Here is a 17,440-nt window from a genome sequence, read left to right as displayed (position 1 = left end):
AACATTTATAACTCTCTTATGTGTTTAGGAGTATCCCAAGAAAACAAATTTGACAGCTTTAGGTGAAAGTTTATCACCCATGGGTCCGAGTATATGGACAAAATGGACACAACCAAAGGCGAAACGAAACAAAAGAAATAGCTCAATATCAAGCTCAATAATATGAAATAAAATATTACCACCAAGTACAGAAAAATGCATCTCGACAAAACAATTTGGGGAGGTGTTTTAAAAAATAGTAGTGTGTGCACCTTCAAGCAAATGAGGAGGTACATATATGAAGACATAAATAATACGTGTAGATTGAAAAAAGAATTAATTTTATGGTTCATAAACTCAAGTTAATTATTGGTACACAAAACATGGATTGAAGCACCAATTGAGTCTTTATTTCATTATAAATTTTTTTAATGCATCAAAAACTTCAAATTTCTTCCTAAAAGATATACTCAGGTAGATATACTAAAATCATCAATAAATGATAAAAAAATACTCATGACCAAACATATTGACCACTAGATATTGTCCCCATACATTTAGAAGGGGCAATCTAAAACATACTACGACTAGAAGAATGAAGACAACATAAGGTATAACTATGATAGTTTTACTAGAGATGGATGAGCAAGACGAAGATGCTACTAGAAAGGTGTACCATGAACATGAAGTGCAAACGATGGTGATCCCTCTAGGTGATATAATCCATCTTTCTCACACCCTGAACCAACCATGCCCTTTGTCTAGAGGTCTTCAAATACGCAATAAGAAGGGTAGAGAGTTACAAAATAATTCAAAGACTCTGGAATTTGGCTAACTGAGAGGAGATTCACAGGAATAGGAACTAATGACCCAGAATCAAGACACAATGAAGAAGTAGGTCTAATAGACGAGTCATTTGCGAGTGTAACTTTTTTACATGGCAAAGATTGATTAAGATTAAAAAACAAGGAAGACATATCTAACATACGAGATGATACACCAGAGTCAATAACCCAAGAAGAAGACACTAGGCGCACATGCAAAACAAACTCACTTGACTTATCCAGAGTAGGTGTCGTAGCAGGAGTGGATTCAATTACAGAGATAGAAGCAAAGTCAATTGGGCCATCCTCTAAATTAATTGTTGCATCTCATTTAAAGCCCCAAGAACAATATCACCCACAGGAGTTGTTGTAGAAATTTCATTACTTCCAAACACACTAGTATTCGTCCATGCTAATTTACTAAACTTCTCTCAACATCTGTCAGAAACACAGCTGGCACCGCTACAATGGGCATGCCTACGGTCACCTCAGTCTTTGCCATGACTTGAGCCATCTCGGCCTCAACCTCTGCTACTATTGCCACTACCATGAGTCATTTTTGATTGAGTAGACCCATGATGACTATTAACAGTAGCATCATGAACAGTGAATGCTTCCTTACTAGCACATATGTCATAGTTGTCTCTGCATGTAACACCCTCTAGAATGCATTAGGAAGTGAAGGAACCTTATTTGATGCAAGTAGTTGAGCTCGTATGCGTCATACTCTGAGCCAAGAGCCTCAAAAAACTTTGTAACAAATATGTCTCTTTGCTACTTCCTCTACTCTTTTTCATTAGTCATAAACAGATGATAAATATTTATTTCCAATAGGAATGCCTTGTAACTTACTATAATAGTCAAGAATCTTTCTCTCTCCTTTTAAAGCCAAATAATAAAAAAAAAAACTCATAAACACCTAACAAATTGCTCCCCTATGCATACATAAACTCTAGAGATACCCAAATCTATTTAGTAGTTTTCAAAACATGATGTCATAGCTTAGCATCATATTTTCAATAACTAAGTCATGACTTGGCAATGGCCAATTTCCCAATCATCATCCAATTGTTTCGGAGGATCATCCTTTAGGTGTCTCTCTTAGCCTTTAAATAGACCTGACTAATTAAGATTAACTCATATAGTTTTGACCACTGAATCTTTCAATAATAATCACAATGGTATTTTTCCCATTTGAATAACTTCTCTCCTTGGTAGGTGTAATCACCATCATCAAACATACCGAACAACACAAAATGACAGTAACAAGTATATGTGCAGGTTAAGTGGATCTCCTATAGGCAATTAAGGCAAGACAATATCAAGAACAGATACAATAGATCAATTCCACCATCAATAGTCCTAATACCTACAAACAACTCTTAAATTAGGACAAATTATGGATGACATCACCTTCTTGAAGGATGACACAAATAGTATAAGGCTTGAAATATGATCTTATTATTCTGATACCTTGTAAAAAGGAAGAAAATGAGGAAGAAAGAGTAAAGAAAATAGAAAATAAGGAGATAAGGGTATAGAGTGCGAGAGACACTCACTGGAGGCTAAGAAAATTGACCTTCCTCTTTTATTATCTCACTCAAGTGATTATAAGAGTATTTTTTTTTTAAATAGATTATAAGAGAGTTTATAACAATGCCCATCATAGCTCTTACTCATATAACTTAAAGTAAACAGATCAGAATTCAACCAAATTTGAACCGTATGTTCCTCATAAGATATATACACTCTACTACTAACATTAGAAATATATACTGGTTATTAAAAATGACCAAAACACCCCCTGGATATCTTTTAACAATGTTCAATAGTTACTAGTTTATTAGTGGATCAACCACGTATCATAATTACGCAAGGAACTTTTTTACTTTGTTTCACTTGGACATGTAAAAGAGCAATTTCAGATTGGGTATGATGTATAACGTCCCATCTACCAAGCTCTAACGTCCTCTGTTTACATTCAACAACAATACAAAAAAGGAGACGACACCAGAGGTGAGAATGGAGATTTTGTTAGGATTATTTGAGGAACAATTTGCTCATAGGATGATAAAGAATTGTTAAGATCTTGGAGTCGAACATGGCTTACTTCAACATTTATAAGGGTCAGAAACCTGTGTGAGACAGTTCACCCTATAACAGATTATTGAGCTAATATGAAGGCCGAGATCACTACCTCAAGACTTCGGAGAGCCATAAAATCCCATCTGCCTGTGCTTTCATCATATAGTGAAGTAGCTACCATCTGGTTGTATAAGAATATTTTGCTCAAGAACTTGAACACTAAAATGAACCACTCTTGTTCCCTCCATCTACACCCATAATTGTTTGTTTTTCATGTTTAACAGTCTGAACCAATATTCCAGATATAAAGGTGTTGAATGGAGTCCAGGAATCAATCTTTTTCCCCCCACCGTGATTTTGTCTGGGCATGAATTATACGACAATAGAATCACCCACTCTTTACTTCAGAAAATATATCCAATCCAAACTTCTGACGTAGTTTTTGCCTAGCTAAGTCAATTCTTGCTTCATCCTACAAAAGCAAAGCACCTTGAGCGCCCCCACAAATTATGAAGCAGAGAAGCATAATACTACTATATAAAAGGTTAACCTATATAGAGGAAGAGCATAGACTTAATGCTAGCAAGTTTACATTCAATAAGCTAAGTTGACCACGAAGTCTGAGAACAGCTGTCCATGGCTTACAGTTGAGATGGTATTAATCGGGTGAATAGGGGCATTGATTTAGCTTAGACCAAATACATGCCATCACCGGATAATAAGTTGTGCTGAATTATCTATTTAACTAAGCGGGAATCCTTAAATACAGACCTGACTTCAGCAGCAGCACTTGCTAGTCTTATATCATTTGAAATGTAATGAAATTTTACCTTTCCTTGAAAACTGACAATGAGGGGCCCAGTTCTAGACTTGCGATAACAACCTACACAATGCACACAAAAATCACACTTAAGTACTGCATAGATGTCTGTTACTCCAGTGTACCAGTAAATATAGTATTCTTACCAATGTAAAGATCTGGAAATTCCAGGCAGAATTCTGACAAAGTTCGAGAGATTTTCACCTGCATATTTTAGTACAACATTAAGAAGAAAACTTTAAAATGTATTTCATATTGTCACAGAATTCTACTTTTATACTATCAATGATAAAACCTATTGAAAAACAAACAAGGTCCAGTTGAGGTGGGAATAGTTATGGCTCTGTTGAGATGAGACAAGGGATGTAACATCATTGCTGATCATTCAGTAAAAAAAAAAAAGTTGTTTCCCAGAGTGATGGAATTTCATCAAATATAACGAGAAATACAAAGTTGAAATCCAATATGAATATAAAAGCTAGCACTACAGAGTGGACTGAAAAGAGAAGGAAATACAAGAAATAAAAAAACATACAAACTCAAAAAAAATCAGATAAATCATAAACAAACACAATTCCTCCTGGGATATCAACACTCTTCTCTCCTTTGGCTCTCTCTTTTATTTCCTTCTTTTTCCCTTCTTCCCAAAATTTTCTCTTCCCTTCCACTTTCTCTATAACTTCTCTTATGCAATTTCTCAAGTCCATATTCACTAGAAGTCCTAATTACCTACTCTACCATTGTGACAATGACAATAATTAAAATTAGGTTTAGAAAATCATGTGTCTTTTGACAGCGATAGAGAATAACTGAAACATGTCATAATAAAAAAAAAAAACTACGGACTACATAAACATCACCTGAACAAAACATTCCACAAATGTATGAACAATTATATAAATGCTTATATAAAAATGAGTTCAGAGGCATACATCAGAGAGTGTTGTGCTCAGATCCTTTGTTATAAAGGGAGCCATAAGCACGAGGGGCCCAGAGGAACACGTTAACTCTAGGAGGCAATTCCATTCTTTCTCAAGTTCACTCATATTTGTTGCGGAAAGAATCACAACATTCTGGCATTTAATCTGCAGAAAAGGAACACTGCATGCTCAGTCAATCACAGTACTGTCCTAGGTAGTAAATACGGTAAACAAATAAAAATGTTAAGAGAAGTTAAAGTGTGAGTTTGAGGTCCATTACTTCCATCATAAAAACTTCTGAAGTGAGTAACTTTGTTGGTCAATGGTTGGAAAGTAGGGAGACAAAAGAAAACAAAAGCTCTACATATTTCTTATTTTCCCCGTTACAATCCATGATCTCAGAGACCAAATGATTAAACTTCATAACCTTCTAGTAGCATGTATGAATTTGTATGATAAATAGGTGTTAAAAGACACCCACATGTGTAGGGGAGGCATGACTAGTAAATAAAGAGAACTTCCATAGAGATGTCATAGAATTGTAATTATGCAAGCTGGTATATATCCTCTTATGTCCATTTTTTTTAAAGCATGTAGCTAAAAGGGTATTGTAGTTATTGTAAACACCTTCACATAATTATAAATACAACTTCAAGGCATGAGATAGAGCATTCAAGCTTCTTCCTCTTGGCTCGAATTTGTTCTTACAAGTCTCTTTCCTCTTCTTTCTCTCCCCTGGTTTGTTCTCTCCTCTCTCCCAAGAGCTAAAATTCCTCTCTTCTCTCCTTCCCTTGAGATTTCTTGTGTTTATGTGTTGACCCTAGAAATCAACATGGTATCAAAGCAGGTAAAGATCTAACATGGAAAAGGAGAAGAAGATGGAGAAGAAAGGGAGGAAGAAGAAGAAGAAGAAAAAGAAAAAGAAAAAAGAGGAGTTTCTCGTTCCCTTTAGTTTCTTTCCCAATTCCTATTTTTATTGGTTTTCCTACCTCTTTTACCATACGGTTTATATAGCAAATTATATACCGTTAGAAGATCTTTGAGTATAGTTTTCTACTCACAATGAATTATTGGAATCAAACTTTTCTAGAAAGAGAAATCGACATCTGAAGCAACAAAGGTCAAACAACAAAAAAAATTTGTGTAGTAGCATAAAGCCTCAATTTTTTTAACAATTTGTATCAACATGGCTGAGAATTCATATTGAGAATTATAACTCAAAAGAAAGTTACGCGAGTCTACTTTCTATCCCAATAGACCGTTTCTCAATCTAATCTTTCTAGAGAGAGATAACCACATTGGAAGAAGCAAAGGTCATGCTGGTAGCTTATTGCATGCGAAAAACAGAATCTAAGCAATTTTTTTATTCACTTTTTGAGTTGCTAATGTTGGTTAAATTTCCTATTTATTTCATCTAGCCAAGATTTTACCAACTTGAGTATCTTTCCTGAAAAAGTTTTTTGTCTTTGATCTCACATTACATTAGTTTCCTTAAGATAAGGTTTTCCCTATATGAGTATAATTTCCTTTTTGACAAAGTTTTAAATTTTTTATTTAGAAAGTCTTGTTTCCTCATTCTAAATTCAAAATATTAATTTTCTAAATCTCCCTTATTCCAGAGTTTATCTCTTCAATATTTTCTTTCCAAATTAGTCTGGTTGTGTTAAAAAGTAATTGGGTTATATGAGAAGTCTATGTTTAGAAAGTTTCCATTATTCTATTCCATCTCAAAAGTTTCTTATTAGAGATTATCTTTAGTGTTTCCTCAATCATCATATTCATAGAGGAACTTTTTTTTATCTCCCACTTGGCTCAGATTTGGTCAAATTTTCTTTTAAGTTATTTCACTACTGTTACAATCTCCTTCTTATTACAACAGTAGTTATTTTCTCTTCCTTTAACCCCCCATTACCCTTTTACTCGGTTACCTTTCTCCTACCATCCTGTTTGAGTATTGTTTACCGACTTAGGCCAACCACTTGGTGTGTTACTTCAGTTGATCCTTTTTTTTTTATATATATGGGTGTTTTTAAGTCCTATTAGACTTTTTATTGGTACACTCTTTAGTTATTATTATCACTATTTTGTTCTCTATCCTTTGAGGTTAGTTTCAACTCTTGCTTTATCATCCATGTTTTTTTTACTTTGTTAGAGTGTGTTTGATTGAGTACTCATCCTTGAGACACCTTGATGAAGGAGATAATTACTACAACAATTTTTTTTTGTTTCAAACTGGGATCATTGTCATTACCTCCCAGTTTAAAGGGGAGAATAGAAGGAGAAGTATGAAGGATGAAGTAGGTGACAAAATCTACCATGAAAGATTCTACAAGCTGAATCATGTCTAGTCACATTCATTACTCTATTAATTTGATGTACGTTCTCTTGTTTTCTTTACGTGTAAGAATTCAGATTAGAAGTTGAGTGCTGCAGTGGTTGCGCCTCCTTCCGAATTCCATATTTAGAAGAAGAAGTACAAGAAAGAGGTAACTAACAATTTAGAATTCCACTTGTCGTGGTAATCAAATTTTATGTGACTAGAATATCCAAATAAGGGGGAGAACAAGATGAAGACTACAAAGAAGATGTGAACAATCTGCTTCTCCTATGCCCTTTCTCTTGGGAGATTTGGACGTCGATTACTAGCCGAATTGGGGGCTCCATCTCTGCTTCCCAGAGGAGTTACCCGCCGCATGCCGAATGCTTGCATGGACACCTGTCCCTGGTCTTGGAAAATTGATGTTCTCTGTTTGCTCCACATTCATCCCCTAGGGCCTTTGGCTAGAGTGCAATCAAAGGAGATTCAATACCAAGTTCAACACTCAAGATAGAGTCATTGAAAGCATCTGAGGCAATATTGCTACATGACTCCACGCTCAAAAAGCTTTCACCCCCTTCTCAGGATCTTCCATTAGAAATAATTGGAGATGTCTTGCCCAGGTCCACACTTCTTCGAAGCCCCCAGTTATTTCTGAGTGGACCCTGCCACCTACTGGTGTCCTTAAGTTGAACTTTGACAGATCTTCTTTCGGTAACCCATGCTTAGCGGGTTTTGGCGGCATGGTTCGTGACTCTCTTGGGAACCAGATCATCTCCTTCTCCGGCCCTCTCGGTATTGCGGACTCCATGACGGCTGAGCTTCAAAGTCTACTTAATGGGCTCTGTGTTTTCCACGATCATTGCTCCGGGCCCATCCTGATTGAGGGAGACTCCTAGGTGGTGATTGGTTGGTGAGAATTCCTCTGCGCCTCTGTGGCGCCATTGGGACGTTTTTTTTTAAATTATGGATATTGTCAATTTATTTGACTGTTTTTGGTCTCTCATTCCGAGATCAGCAAATTATGTGGCTGATGTTTAAGCAAAGCAAGGAGCCTCCTTACAATCTCTTGTTGTAAGGAGTTTGCTCCTCCTTTTTGTTCTCTTAATAAAATCACATTTCATAAAAAAAAAAAAAAGAACAAGATGAATGAAAAAAAGACAATCAAAATTTCTTTTTCAAGTACACAAGTTTTTTTACCAAGATTATTTGAAAAGTGGAGTTAAAAACACCAGCTTGAGGGGGAGTTTTAAAAGACACCCACGTGTAGGGGTGACATGGCTAGTAAATAAAGAGAACTTTCATAGATATGGTATAGAATTGTAATTACACAAGCTAGTGTATATCTTCTTATGGCTTTTTCCTTTTGAAGCATGTAGCCCTAAGGGGAATTGTAGCCATTGCAAACACCTTTTCACAACTATAAATATAGCCTCAAGGCATGGGGTAGAGCATTTGAGCTTCTTCCTCTTGGCTCAAATTTGTCCTTACATCTCTCTCTCTCTTCCTCTTCTTTCACTCCCTTGGTTTGTTCTCTCCTCTCTCCCAAGAGCTAGAGTTCCTCTCTTCTCTCCTTCCCTTGAGATTTCTTTTGTTTATATGTTGGCCCTAGAAATCAACAATAAGGTTTCTAACTTCATTACAAGACCAAATGCAATATGAAATAGCTCTGTAAGAAAACCCTTTTTGTCATTCACAGATAAATTCCATCTCAAGAAAAATGCAGCATTACAACTACTGGTTACAATTAGTGCATTTGCATTATCAGGTTTGGTAATGAAGTTATAATTGAAAGAAATATGTAACACTGGCTAGATTTCAACATACCAAAGGGACAGACAGCGTTTGGTGGTGCAATAATTCAGTAACACCTTCTGGAAGCTGAGTCATCTGAAAAAACAAAGGCAACATGCTTAACGTCAAAAGAGTAGTCTGTCAGCAGCCTGTGCTCAAAACTGATCCAAAGAAACAATAACCTAAATAACTATCTGTTCATATCAAACCGTTGGAATCAGATGTAATCAATCTCTATTAACAAGGCCTGATGAAGTAGATTTTCGGATAAAAATTCACTGGAAGGGTTCCCAGGCTGAACTGAATTAATTTTATTGAAATAAGATGACTAAATGTTAGCTTCTCTTGAGATCTTTTTCAATCTAGTATGAGCGACAGCCAACTGAAAGCAAATTAAAATGTAATTCCAAGTCTTAATGGAAATCAACTAAAAATAAATTTAAACATACCTAGTAGACACAAATACTACACTAAAATAATTTATAGATAAATCAGGGATAAGGAGAGATTAAAGCTATATCATGAAAGGAAAAGGATAGGAGAAGATTTGTAAGAATTCCTCTCGTTACTCCACAACTTCGTTTCTACTTTCGCCACAGTCAACCCAGAATTGAAACGGAATAATTTCAATTGTCTGGAGAGATGTATAGTGGGAATAACAGTAGAAGACAAATGAGATGTTATCCAGTTATTCAATTGGATAGCTGGTTGGTGGAACCTAGTGGAAGGATTACACGTGGCATTTTCTGGCAACAGATGTTGGTCCATTTCTCTTCCGTCGATAGACTTGAAGAATCAAAGCATTGCCTAGCTCAGTTGAGCACTGTATTCATAGACATAAAGCCATGGGAGAATCAGCGAAACAGTAACAATTGCTATTGCATGGTTCTTACTAGAATTCCAATTCAATTATGGAGTCATAATGTCATTATGATCTGTCGGAGAAGATATGCAGATTTGTTCAAATGGACGAGAAAACATTCTTTGGAAGTTGATTGGATCAAGCACAAATTTTGATTGATTCAAGCTATTCTCTCTTCAAAGACTCTTTTGTTGACTTAAAGTGTGTCTCTGAGTGAAAATTTCACCCGAAACCTATCGCAGAAGTTGCAAAAAATAGGATCACAGGAGAGGTAGAAGATGACACCAAGCAGACCCAGTTAATTTGATTGTGCAGGATGATAATCAGATCTCCATCTTAACCTCAGATATCAAGCATCCACATGGGAGAGTAAGAGTTCCACTACCATCAGCCGTTCTCACCCACATTATGTTCCATTTTAAATCAAATTCAAGTTAACCCTTATGAGCATTGCACAGATAATGGAATGCAGGCCATGTGGGCCCAACTAACAATGATGTACAGGCGATGACGTTACATGGAGTGGAGTGGTGCAACCCACAATATGGTGGATCCAATTATAGAGATAGAGACAGCCATTGGAGGGACAAGCATTCATCCTGCCCCACTTGGCCATCATGTTGATCTCTTGTCAGTGGGCCATGGAAATCAAGTTGGTGCTTTATTAAATGACAAAATTATTTATCAAATACCACCTGATCAGTCAATTGCTCAATCACAAGATCACAGAGCATCAACTAATGGTGGGTCGGGCGATTGGCATCATTCTGATAGACATCAAGCTCCCAGTGAGGCATGAAGTCGGTGAGGGAGGCTGGCTCTTCATCCCAGCCTCCATTACCTCTCAACCCAGAAAGATCAGATATCCAGTTAACGTACAGTAGGAGAAAATCGAACACCAACCTTGTCAGCATGGATAAGAATATCATGGAAAGGGGTGAAAAACTCATGAAAACGATTCAGAAATCTCCAAACAGGGCTCAGCCAGAATAGAAGTGTGGAAGGAAGCAAACATAAAGAGGTCTGAAAGCAAACCTATCACTATTTCATTGCTTCATCAGAAAATTAACTCCTCAGAAAACTGAGGGTAATGACAATGCAAAGAGATCCTAATCGCTCATGAAAGTCATACCCCGGAATGTAAGAGGTCTTGGGGATGAGAGGGAGCAGTAGATTATTAGGGATGTTCTTTCAATCAATAAGCCTTCTCTTGTCCTAACTCAGGAGTCCAAACTTCTGAACTGCTCTAACAGTATTATGGTGATTTTTGGTCACAGAGAAATGGAAGATGAATGGAACCATCACATGGCGCCTCCAGTGGGTTATTGACAACTTGGGGCAAAGCAGTGTTTGAAATGATTGTCATATTTGCTGGCCAATTTGTGTGTCCATATTATTCGAAGACAGAAGAGAAACGATTTGTTCTAAGCAACGTGTACGGTACAAATAAACGCAAGAGGTGAAATCTTGGAGGAACTTCACAATCATGGAGATAATGTTTGTCGGAGACTTAATACAGTTTTATATACTCATGAAAGAAGTTCTAGCATTTCTCACATCACTCCAGCAATGAGAGGGTCAGCAGACTTCTTAATGTTGGATCATTTTCTGGTATCTACAGACTGGTAAGAAACTTTTCCAAATTCAAATGCTTGTGGGCCATCGAGGCTGACTTCTAATCATTGCCCTATCCTTCTTGATTGTGGCTCTCTGCAATGGGGACATGCACCCTTGCACAAACTATTTCCATCTCTTGGCACCACTTTCCTTGGTCCCCTGGCTAGAGAAGAGATATTTGAATGATTTATTTGTTTCTTCCCCAGACTTGTAATTTCATCCTTTCCCTTCTTAAAGCAGTTTATCCCCATTCTTTCTGTTGAAACGGGTGTTGCTTTTCCTCTTTTTTGCTTTCTTAATACAATTACCCACCTTTTTCTCAAAAAAAGAAAAATAAAAAATAAAACATTGAGAGATACTTTTATTTGTACACTGTTGTTCAACTCCACTTTGGATCACTCTTCAAGTAGAACATGGAAATTCTCATCTCAAGAGGGCCCAGGGGATATGACCCGCGCAACTGGAGATGAGCATTCTACCTAGCTTTGGAAGCCGAGAGCCAATGAGAGAGCGAATCATAGATGGGAAGTCACAAGTGACGCAATATTGGATGCCAAACCGATTCAAAAGATTGGCCCAAATTTCCTGGGAAAAATGGCAGTGAAGGAGCACATGATTGACTGATTCTAAAGAGATGTAACAAAAGGGGCAGGAAGGGTCTGGAATTGGAGCTCTGCACCTGAGTAAGTTGTCGGATGTGAGGATTTTATTTCTACATGCACACCACACGAAGAACTTAGTGCGAGAAGGCGCATAGAGGGACCAAACCAAGCTGTTGGGTGGCTAGAGTGAGTAGTAGTGTCGCCAAGAAGAGCATTGTATGCGGAAGCGACCGAGAAGGAGCCCTTTGGGCATAGGGTCCAGATGAGCTGATTCAGAGTAGAGGCTCTGATTTTTATGCTTGCAAGTGTGGAGAGAAGATTCGAGGCCTCCATTGCCACAGCATTCATGAGTCCCCTCCACAATTGTAAATTCCAATTTCCGGACTGCTGCCAAACATTAGCAACCAAGTCTGTGGGGTAATTGGAGAGGGTAGAGAGTGGTAGAGAGTGAGCTGAAGGAGACCGACAACGGATTATCTCCCAGCCACCTATCAGACCAAAATTTTGTCCGATGACTATTGCCGGAGAAGCATTTAACAAAGGCGGAGAACAATGGGAGGAGAAAAATCTTCCTCCAAATTAGCGAGAGTCGATGTCAGCTGCCACCCTCCAACCACCATCTCTTATGCTGACCAGCTTTGGTAGCAACCAAAGAGCGCCAAATCAACGAAGGAGAAGTGTTAAATCTCCATAGCCACTTGAGCAGGTAAGTAGAGTTTGTGTCGGAGATACTTTTGATGCCGAGACCGCTGAGATGAGTTGGTTAAACACACTTCGGCCCAGTTCACAAGGTGGTACTTCCATTCTCCATCGGGACCGCCCCAAAGGAATCTCCATTTCAGAAACTCCAACAGGCTAGCAACAGCAACTAGGCAGTGGAAGAGAGAGAGAAAGTAACTCGGTATTCCATGGAGGCAAGATTTTATAAGAGTAAGTTTGCCTGCCTTTCATAGGAACTTGCCTTGTCAGGTTGCAAGGCGGTGCTCCATTCTTTCAATAACTTGACTCCAGCAACACTTATTTGGGGAGCAATCTAACAGCGGGACTGAGATAAGTGCTGGGAAGGTTGGCAATTTTACAGCCAAGATAGGAAGCCATGGAATAAAGGGTGTCCAACGCAATATTGTACGCAGTGATTGAGGACTTGGCCCAGCTGACTTTTTGACCTGAGGAGAGTTCGAATAGACTCAGCAACTCTTTGAATTTGATAAATTTTTCCATGGTGCCATCCCCAAAGAGGATCATAACATCGGCGTATTGCAAAATAGCAATGTCTTGATCCAGCTGATTCGAGATGGGAGAGTCATCCAATGTGCTTAGCGTGATGAAGCATCAAGGAGAGATGCTCAGCTATGATCGTGATTTGGGAAGTTTGGAGCGCTTGAATGAGTCAAGAAGCTTGTGCACAGCCATAGCTGGGATATTTCAACTGCAAATAAGGCACTCAGACATGGGTGAATAATCTGAGGTAGGACACTTTGGAATCTATTAGCCATCAGCCGGGCAATAATCTTATAAGTACTAGTGATGAGGCTAATAGGTCTGAAGTCCCAAGGATGATCAGTGTTGATTTTCTTAGGCACCAAAGCATGAATGAAGCTCCCATAGCCTGGTATGTAATGTCGCATTGGTGGGAGTTTTTGACAAGGGCGTATACATCCTCGCTAATAGTTTGCCAGCAATGGTAGTAAATTTCCCCATTGAAACCATCAGGCTGTGGGGCACGGTCTGTAGGCATCCTGAGGGGCAGTAGTATCAATCTCAGAGTGGGAGAAGGGGACTCCAGATTGGCAGCAACAATGTCGCTATTCCATCGGTACCGAAGGTGTTGGAACACAAGACGATCAAACCGCTATAGCTCTATGAAAAACTTCACAATAGCATTAGTGATAGAGAGTCTATCCAATCTCACGTGGTCCTCAATGTTGAGGGAGATGATTCGGTTAGCTCTCCTCCTGGCTGAGGCGATGGAGTGGAAGAATTACGTGTTTCCATCTCCACCGAACAGCCAACGAAACCTGGCCCGTAGTCAGAATAGAGGACCAGGATTGGATTTTGGCTTTGAGCATCTTCAACTTAAGAGGAAAAGTCCAGCCGGGGTTGGGGCCAGGCAGAATAGATTGCCACCAGTCCGTAAAATTGGCGTCAAAATCATGGTCCCGAAGCCAGCAACTTTCAAACCGGAAGGGCGAGCGATCCCAAGGCTAGGAATTAGTGTCAACAAAAATCGGCCAATGGTCAGAATAGGCTCAGTTAAGAACCCTTCCGGAGGTGTTTCTGTGGAATTGGAGCCAGCCAGGATTGGCAAGGAACCAATCAAGTTTGGAGAGAATTGGGGATTGTGGGCCATTTGTCCAAGTGAACTCCTTCCCCCCAAGAGGGATCTTCGTCAATTCAAGGCTGCCAATGAGGTTGGCAAACACACACATTGAGAAGTTATTCTGCTAGTGGGGGGATTTTTTGCTGCAAAAGCGAATTGCATTGAAATCTCCCACCAGAATCCAGGGGAGGTCCCAAAGCTGGAGGAGAGGTTCAACAATTCATCCCAGAAGCCGGCACAAACCCAAAAGATACCTGGTGGGGCCATAGACACCAGCCACGGCCCAAGTGTGACCTGAGTGGCGATCCTGAAACTGAATTCCAATGGAGAAAGTTGTTGAAACCGAAAGAAGTGCTTCAACATGATTGGGGTTCCAATTGATGAGAAGTCTGCCAGCATGACCATTGACGTTAATGGCTGTCCACTCAGGTTCCGGAGAGTACCAGAGGTCACGAACAACTTGAATTGTCAAATGATTGAGCTTTAGTCTCCTGAAGTAGGGCAATGGAGGGCTTACAATCTACAAGGATCTTTCTGACAATGGCACACTTAGAATGCGAGCTGACTCCCCTGATGTTCTAGGAGATGATAATCGTTAGGAGGGGCAGCTTGGGGATTTCTGCAGTCTCCTCAGTTCCAGATAATTGGCCTGAGTAGACAACTACAAATTTTACAGCAAGTTCTATCATCTGGTCCCATTCATCTGCTCGGTATTTGTGTTTTTCTAATTGTGCCTCTACAAATTTTTGGAATCGATCTCCAAGGGGAGGAGCGCTTGATTTGTTAGATGCAAAGTGTTGCTAACGAGCCTTCCCTCTTCGACTGTAGGTGTTTAGGGGGGTTGCAAGTTGCAGTTGGTTGGGCTTGTGCTGGGATGAGGCTGGTCGATGGCCAGTGTTGACGGAGGGAGAAAAATCCATATGAGAATGGTAAGTCGAGGGGGAATGCTGATTCATAACTGAAAGTGGATTAGGGCAAAGGAATGGTGAAGCTGGGTGAGATATAGAAGGTTCGACAGTTAGAGTTTAGAGTTGGACTATAGAGGGGACAGTGAGCTGGTGATGGGAGTAAATGTTGGGTGGTTGGAGGTTGCCAGGTGTTGGAAGGAGGCCAGTTTCAGGGGGGGCAAACAGCTGGATTTGGCATGGGTCCACATGAGCAGTGACTCAATGTCGGGAGACAGTTGGGGATTTGAGTTTTCTTTGAAGGTCAACGGGTGAGAGTTATCTGAATGACAGATCTGGGAATTGCAGTGACTTCTGAAACTGTCGAAGAGAAGTTGGCAGACTGTCAGGGCAAGGTCGTTATCCACTGATACCAATGCGGAGGCAGGATCTGGCATCTGTGACAGAGTCATAGAGGCAGGAGCAGAAGGGGGGATAGGTGGAAGAGATTTCTGAAAAGTGGACTGAGTGTCTGTTTGCTTGGGGGGGGGGGGGGGGGGGGGGGGGGGGGGGGGGGGCACCGAAAGAAAGGTGAACTAGTGATTTGATGTTGTTGTCTATGTGCACTAGTGTACCAAAAATATTGGTGATGCTTTCCAGGGTAATGTTGGCACCAGAGTTCCACTGGAATTCCTTTTGCAGTGATCCATTGACCAAATGAATAATTGGTGAGAGTGGGGGACCAGTCCATTAGCTCTTCCATTGGCGAAGATGTATGAGTTATTGTTTCTTTGGCCAAGGTTTTGAAATATCTTAGCCAGAGAAGCTCATGTGAGGAAGACAGTTTTTGTCTATATGAGTTGGACGTTGGCTGGCTGAAAGTGGGTGAGGGGGGTCTGCAGCATGCTGTATTGGGGGTGTTTCAGGCAGGAATTGGAGGAGGCAGTTACAGAAGGCATCCCAACCGAAGTTGGAGTTGGTGAGTTGGGAGATAAAAAGGATTTCCATGATTGATCGCCGACGGCATTAAGTGATTCTACATTCTAAGTGGCCATGATGAAGTAGAGTGGCGAGGTAGAAAACAAACTCACCAGTCCAATGCTCCTTGGTGCTGCTCTGTCCAATGTTGCCAGAGTTTCCAATATGTTGTCAGATGTGCAGCTTCACTAACGAGGAGGCCATTACCATTTGCGTCTTGATTGACGGACTTAGCGGTATTAAGTTTCGTGCTCAGGTGGCTGACTGGATGATCTAGCTTCCTGATAACAGCGAACATCCCCCCCCCCTCACCCGGCTGCCATTGCTTGGCATCTCATGGATCCTCCCAAGGTGAGATTCTTCCTCTGGAGCGCATGCTGCAATAGAATCATGTGTTGCTCACATCCCTACGTGCTTTGGAAGGAGAGGAACTTCTGATGTTTTGATTGTGTCTTTCACTCAGCTGTTGAGATCATTTGTACTGGATTCTCACTCAGAAAGAATTTATTTGCCTTTCATGTGCCCCCCTCCCCCTGCCGGTTACTTTGCTCAACTTTGATGGTAGTGCTCTTGGGAATCCTGAGATGGCTAGTTTCGGTGGGCTGATCTTCAATCCTGGAGGCATGGCTATTATATCCTATTCTAGTCCTCTCGGCATTGCAAACTCAACTATGACGGAACTCTCAGGCCTTCTCCACGGTCTCCGCATTTTTCCGAATCACTTCAGCATTCCGCTCACTGTGGAAGGGACTCGAAAGTGGTCATTGGATAGTGTTCCACCGCCTCTTTCCCTCCATGGCATCATTGGCAGCATTTTCTTGATATTATGGACCTTATCTCCTCTATTCCTTGCTCTTGGTCTCATGTACTTAGATCAGCCAATACAACTGCTGAATCTTGTGCTAAATTGGGTCCCTCCCTTCAATCTCTTGTTGTAAGGGAAGGCCTCCCTTGATGTATTTTTTGCTCTCTTTTGAAATAAAATCATCACCGTTTCAAAAAATAAATATCTTCCTATATCTAAAGGTGAATGTGGTGGAGTTTCCTGGCGAAATATGACGGAGTATTCTTCGGGAGGCTCAGCTGGTCACAGTTTGCCAGCCTAGATCGTCATCATCCAGAGTTTCTGTCCTCAAGTTGTCGCTCTGCTTCTACCGCTGTGGAAGGGTCTTTCCATTGCTGAACTCTTCGTTGAAGTCTGCTTCAAGAGGTGGCAGGGAGGCCAAGATGGGATGAACCGTGGGGGTGAAGAGGAGTTTCACCCAGGGGGACTCCCGAGTCGCTCCACACAGCACCATGTGAGACTCTTCTCTACCGGTTTGTGACTTAACAATGCTATATTGTTAATTAGTGTTTGGAAACAACTCCACAAGCGTAGTTTGAAACTTTTAGTGTTGTGGTTTTGATGTGAATTTAGAAGAAACAGAGTTGACAGTTG

General features: G+C 40.2%; 1 protein-coding gene across 3 annotated transcripts in view; it reads right to left on the bottom strand.

Moving 5' to 3' along the window:
* Window positions 1-2,851: 2,851 nt before the first annotated feature.
* LOC137944132 (uncharacterized) overlaps window positions 2,852-17,440 on the bottom strand; it is a 75,000-nt gene continuing 60,411 nt past the window's right edge. For all 3 annotated transcript variants that reach the window (XM_068789672.1, XM_068789673.1, XM_068789674.1), the window contains exons 12-16: window positions 8,773-8,835; window positions 4,641-4,793; window positions 3,855-3,912; window positions 3,719-3,771; window positions 2,852-3,360 (exon numbers count right to left, since the gene is read on the bottom strand). In XM_068789672.1, coding sequence (XP_068645773.1) covers window positions 3,277-3,360; window positions 3,719-3,771; window positions 3,855-3,912; window positions 4,641-4,793; window positions 8,773-8,835 — 411 coding nt within the window. In that variant the 3' untranslated portion in view covers window positions 2,852-3,276. The remainder of the gene's footprint in view (window positions 3,361-3,718; window positions 3,772-3,854; window positions 3,913-4,640; window positions 4,794-8,772; window positions 8,836-17,440) is intronic.

Source organism: Aristolochia californica, unplaced genomic scaffold, assembly GCF_029961685.1.
Source record: "Aristolochia californica isolate CCGP_79_NKW_82.1479 unplaced genomic scaffold, dmAriCali1.0.hap1 SCAF_11, whole genome shotgun sequence".
NCBI classification, from domain to species: domain Eukaryota; kingdom Viridiplantae; phylum Streptophyta; class Magnoliopsida; order Piperales; family Aristolochiaceae; genus Aristolochia; species Aristolochia californica.
The sequence above is the reverse complement of the archived record's forward strand: the minus strand, read 5'-3'. Positions and strand labels throughout refer to the sequence as shown.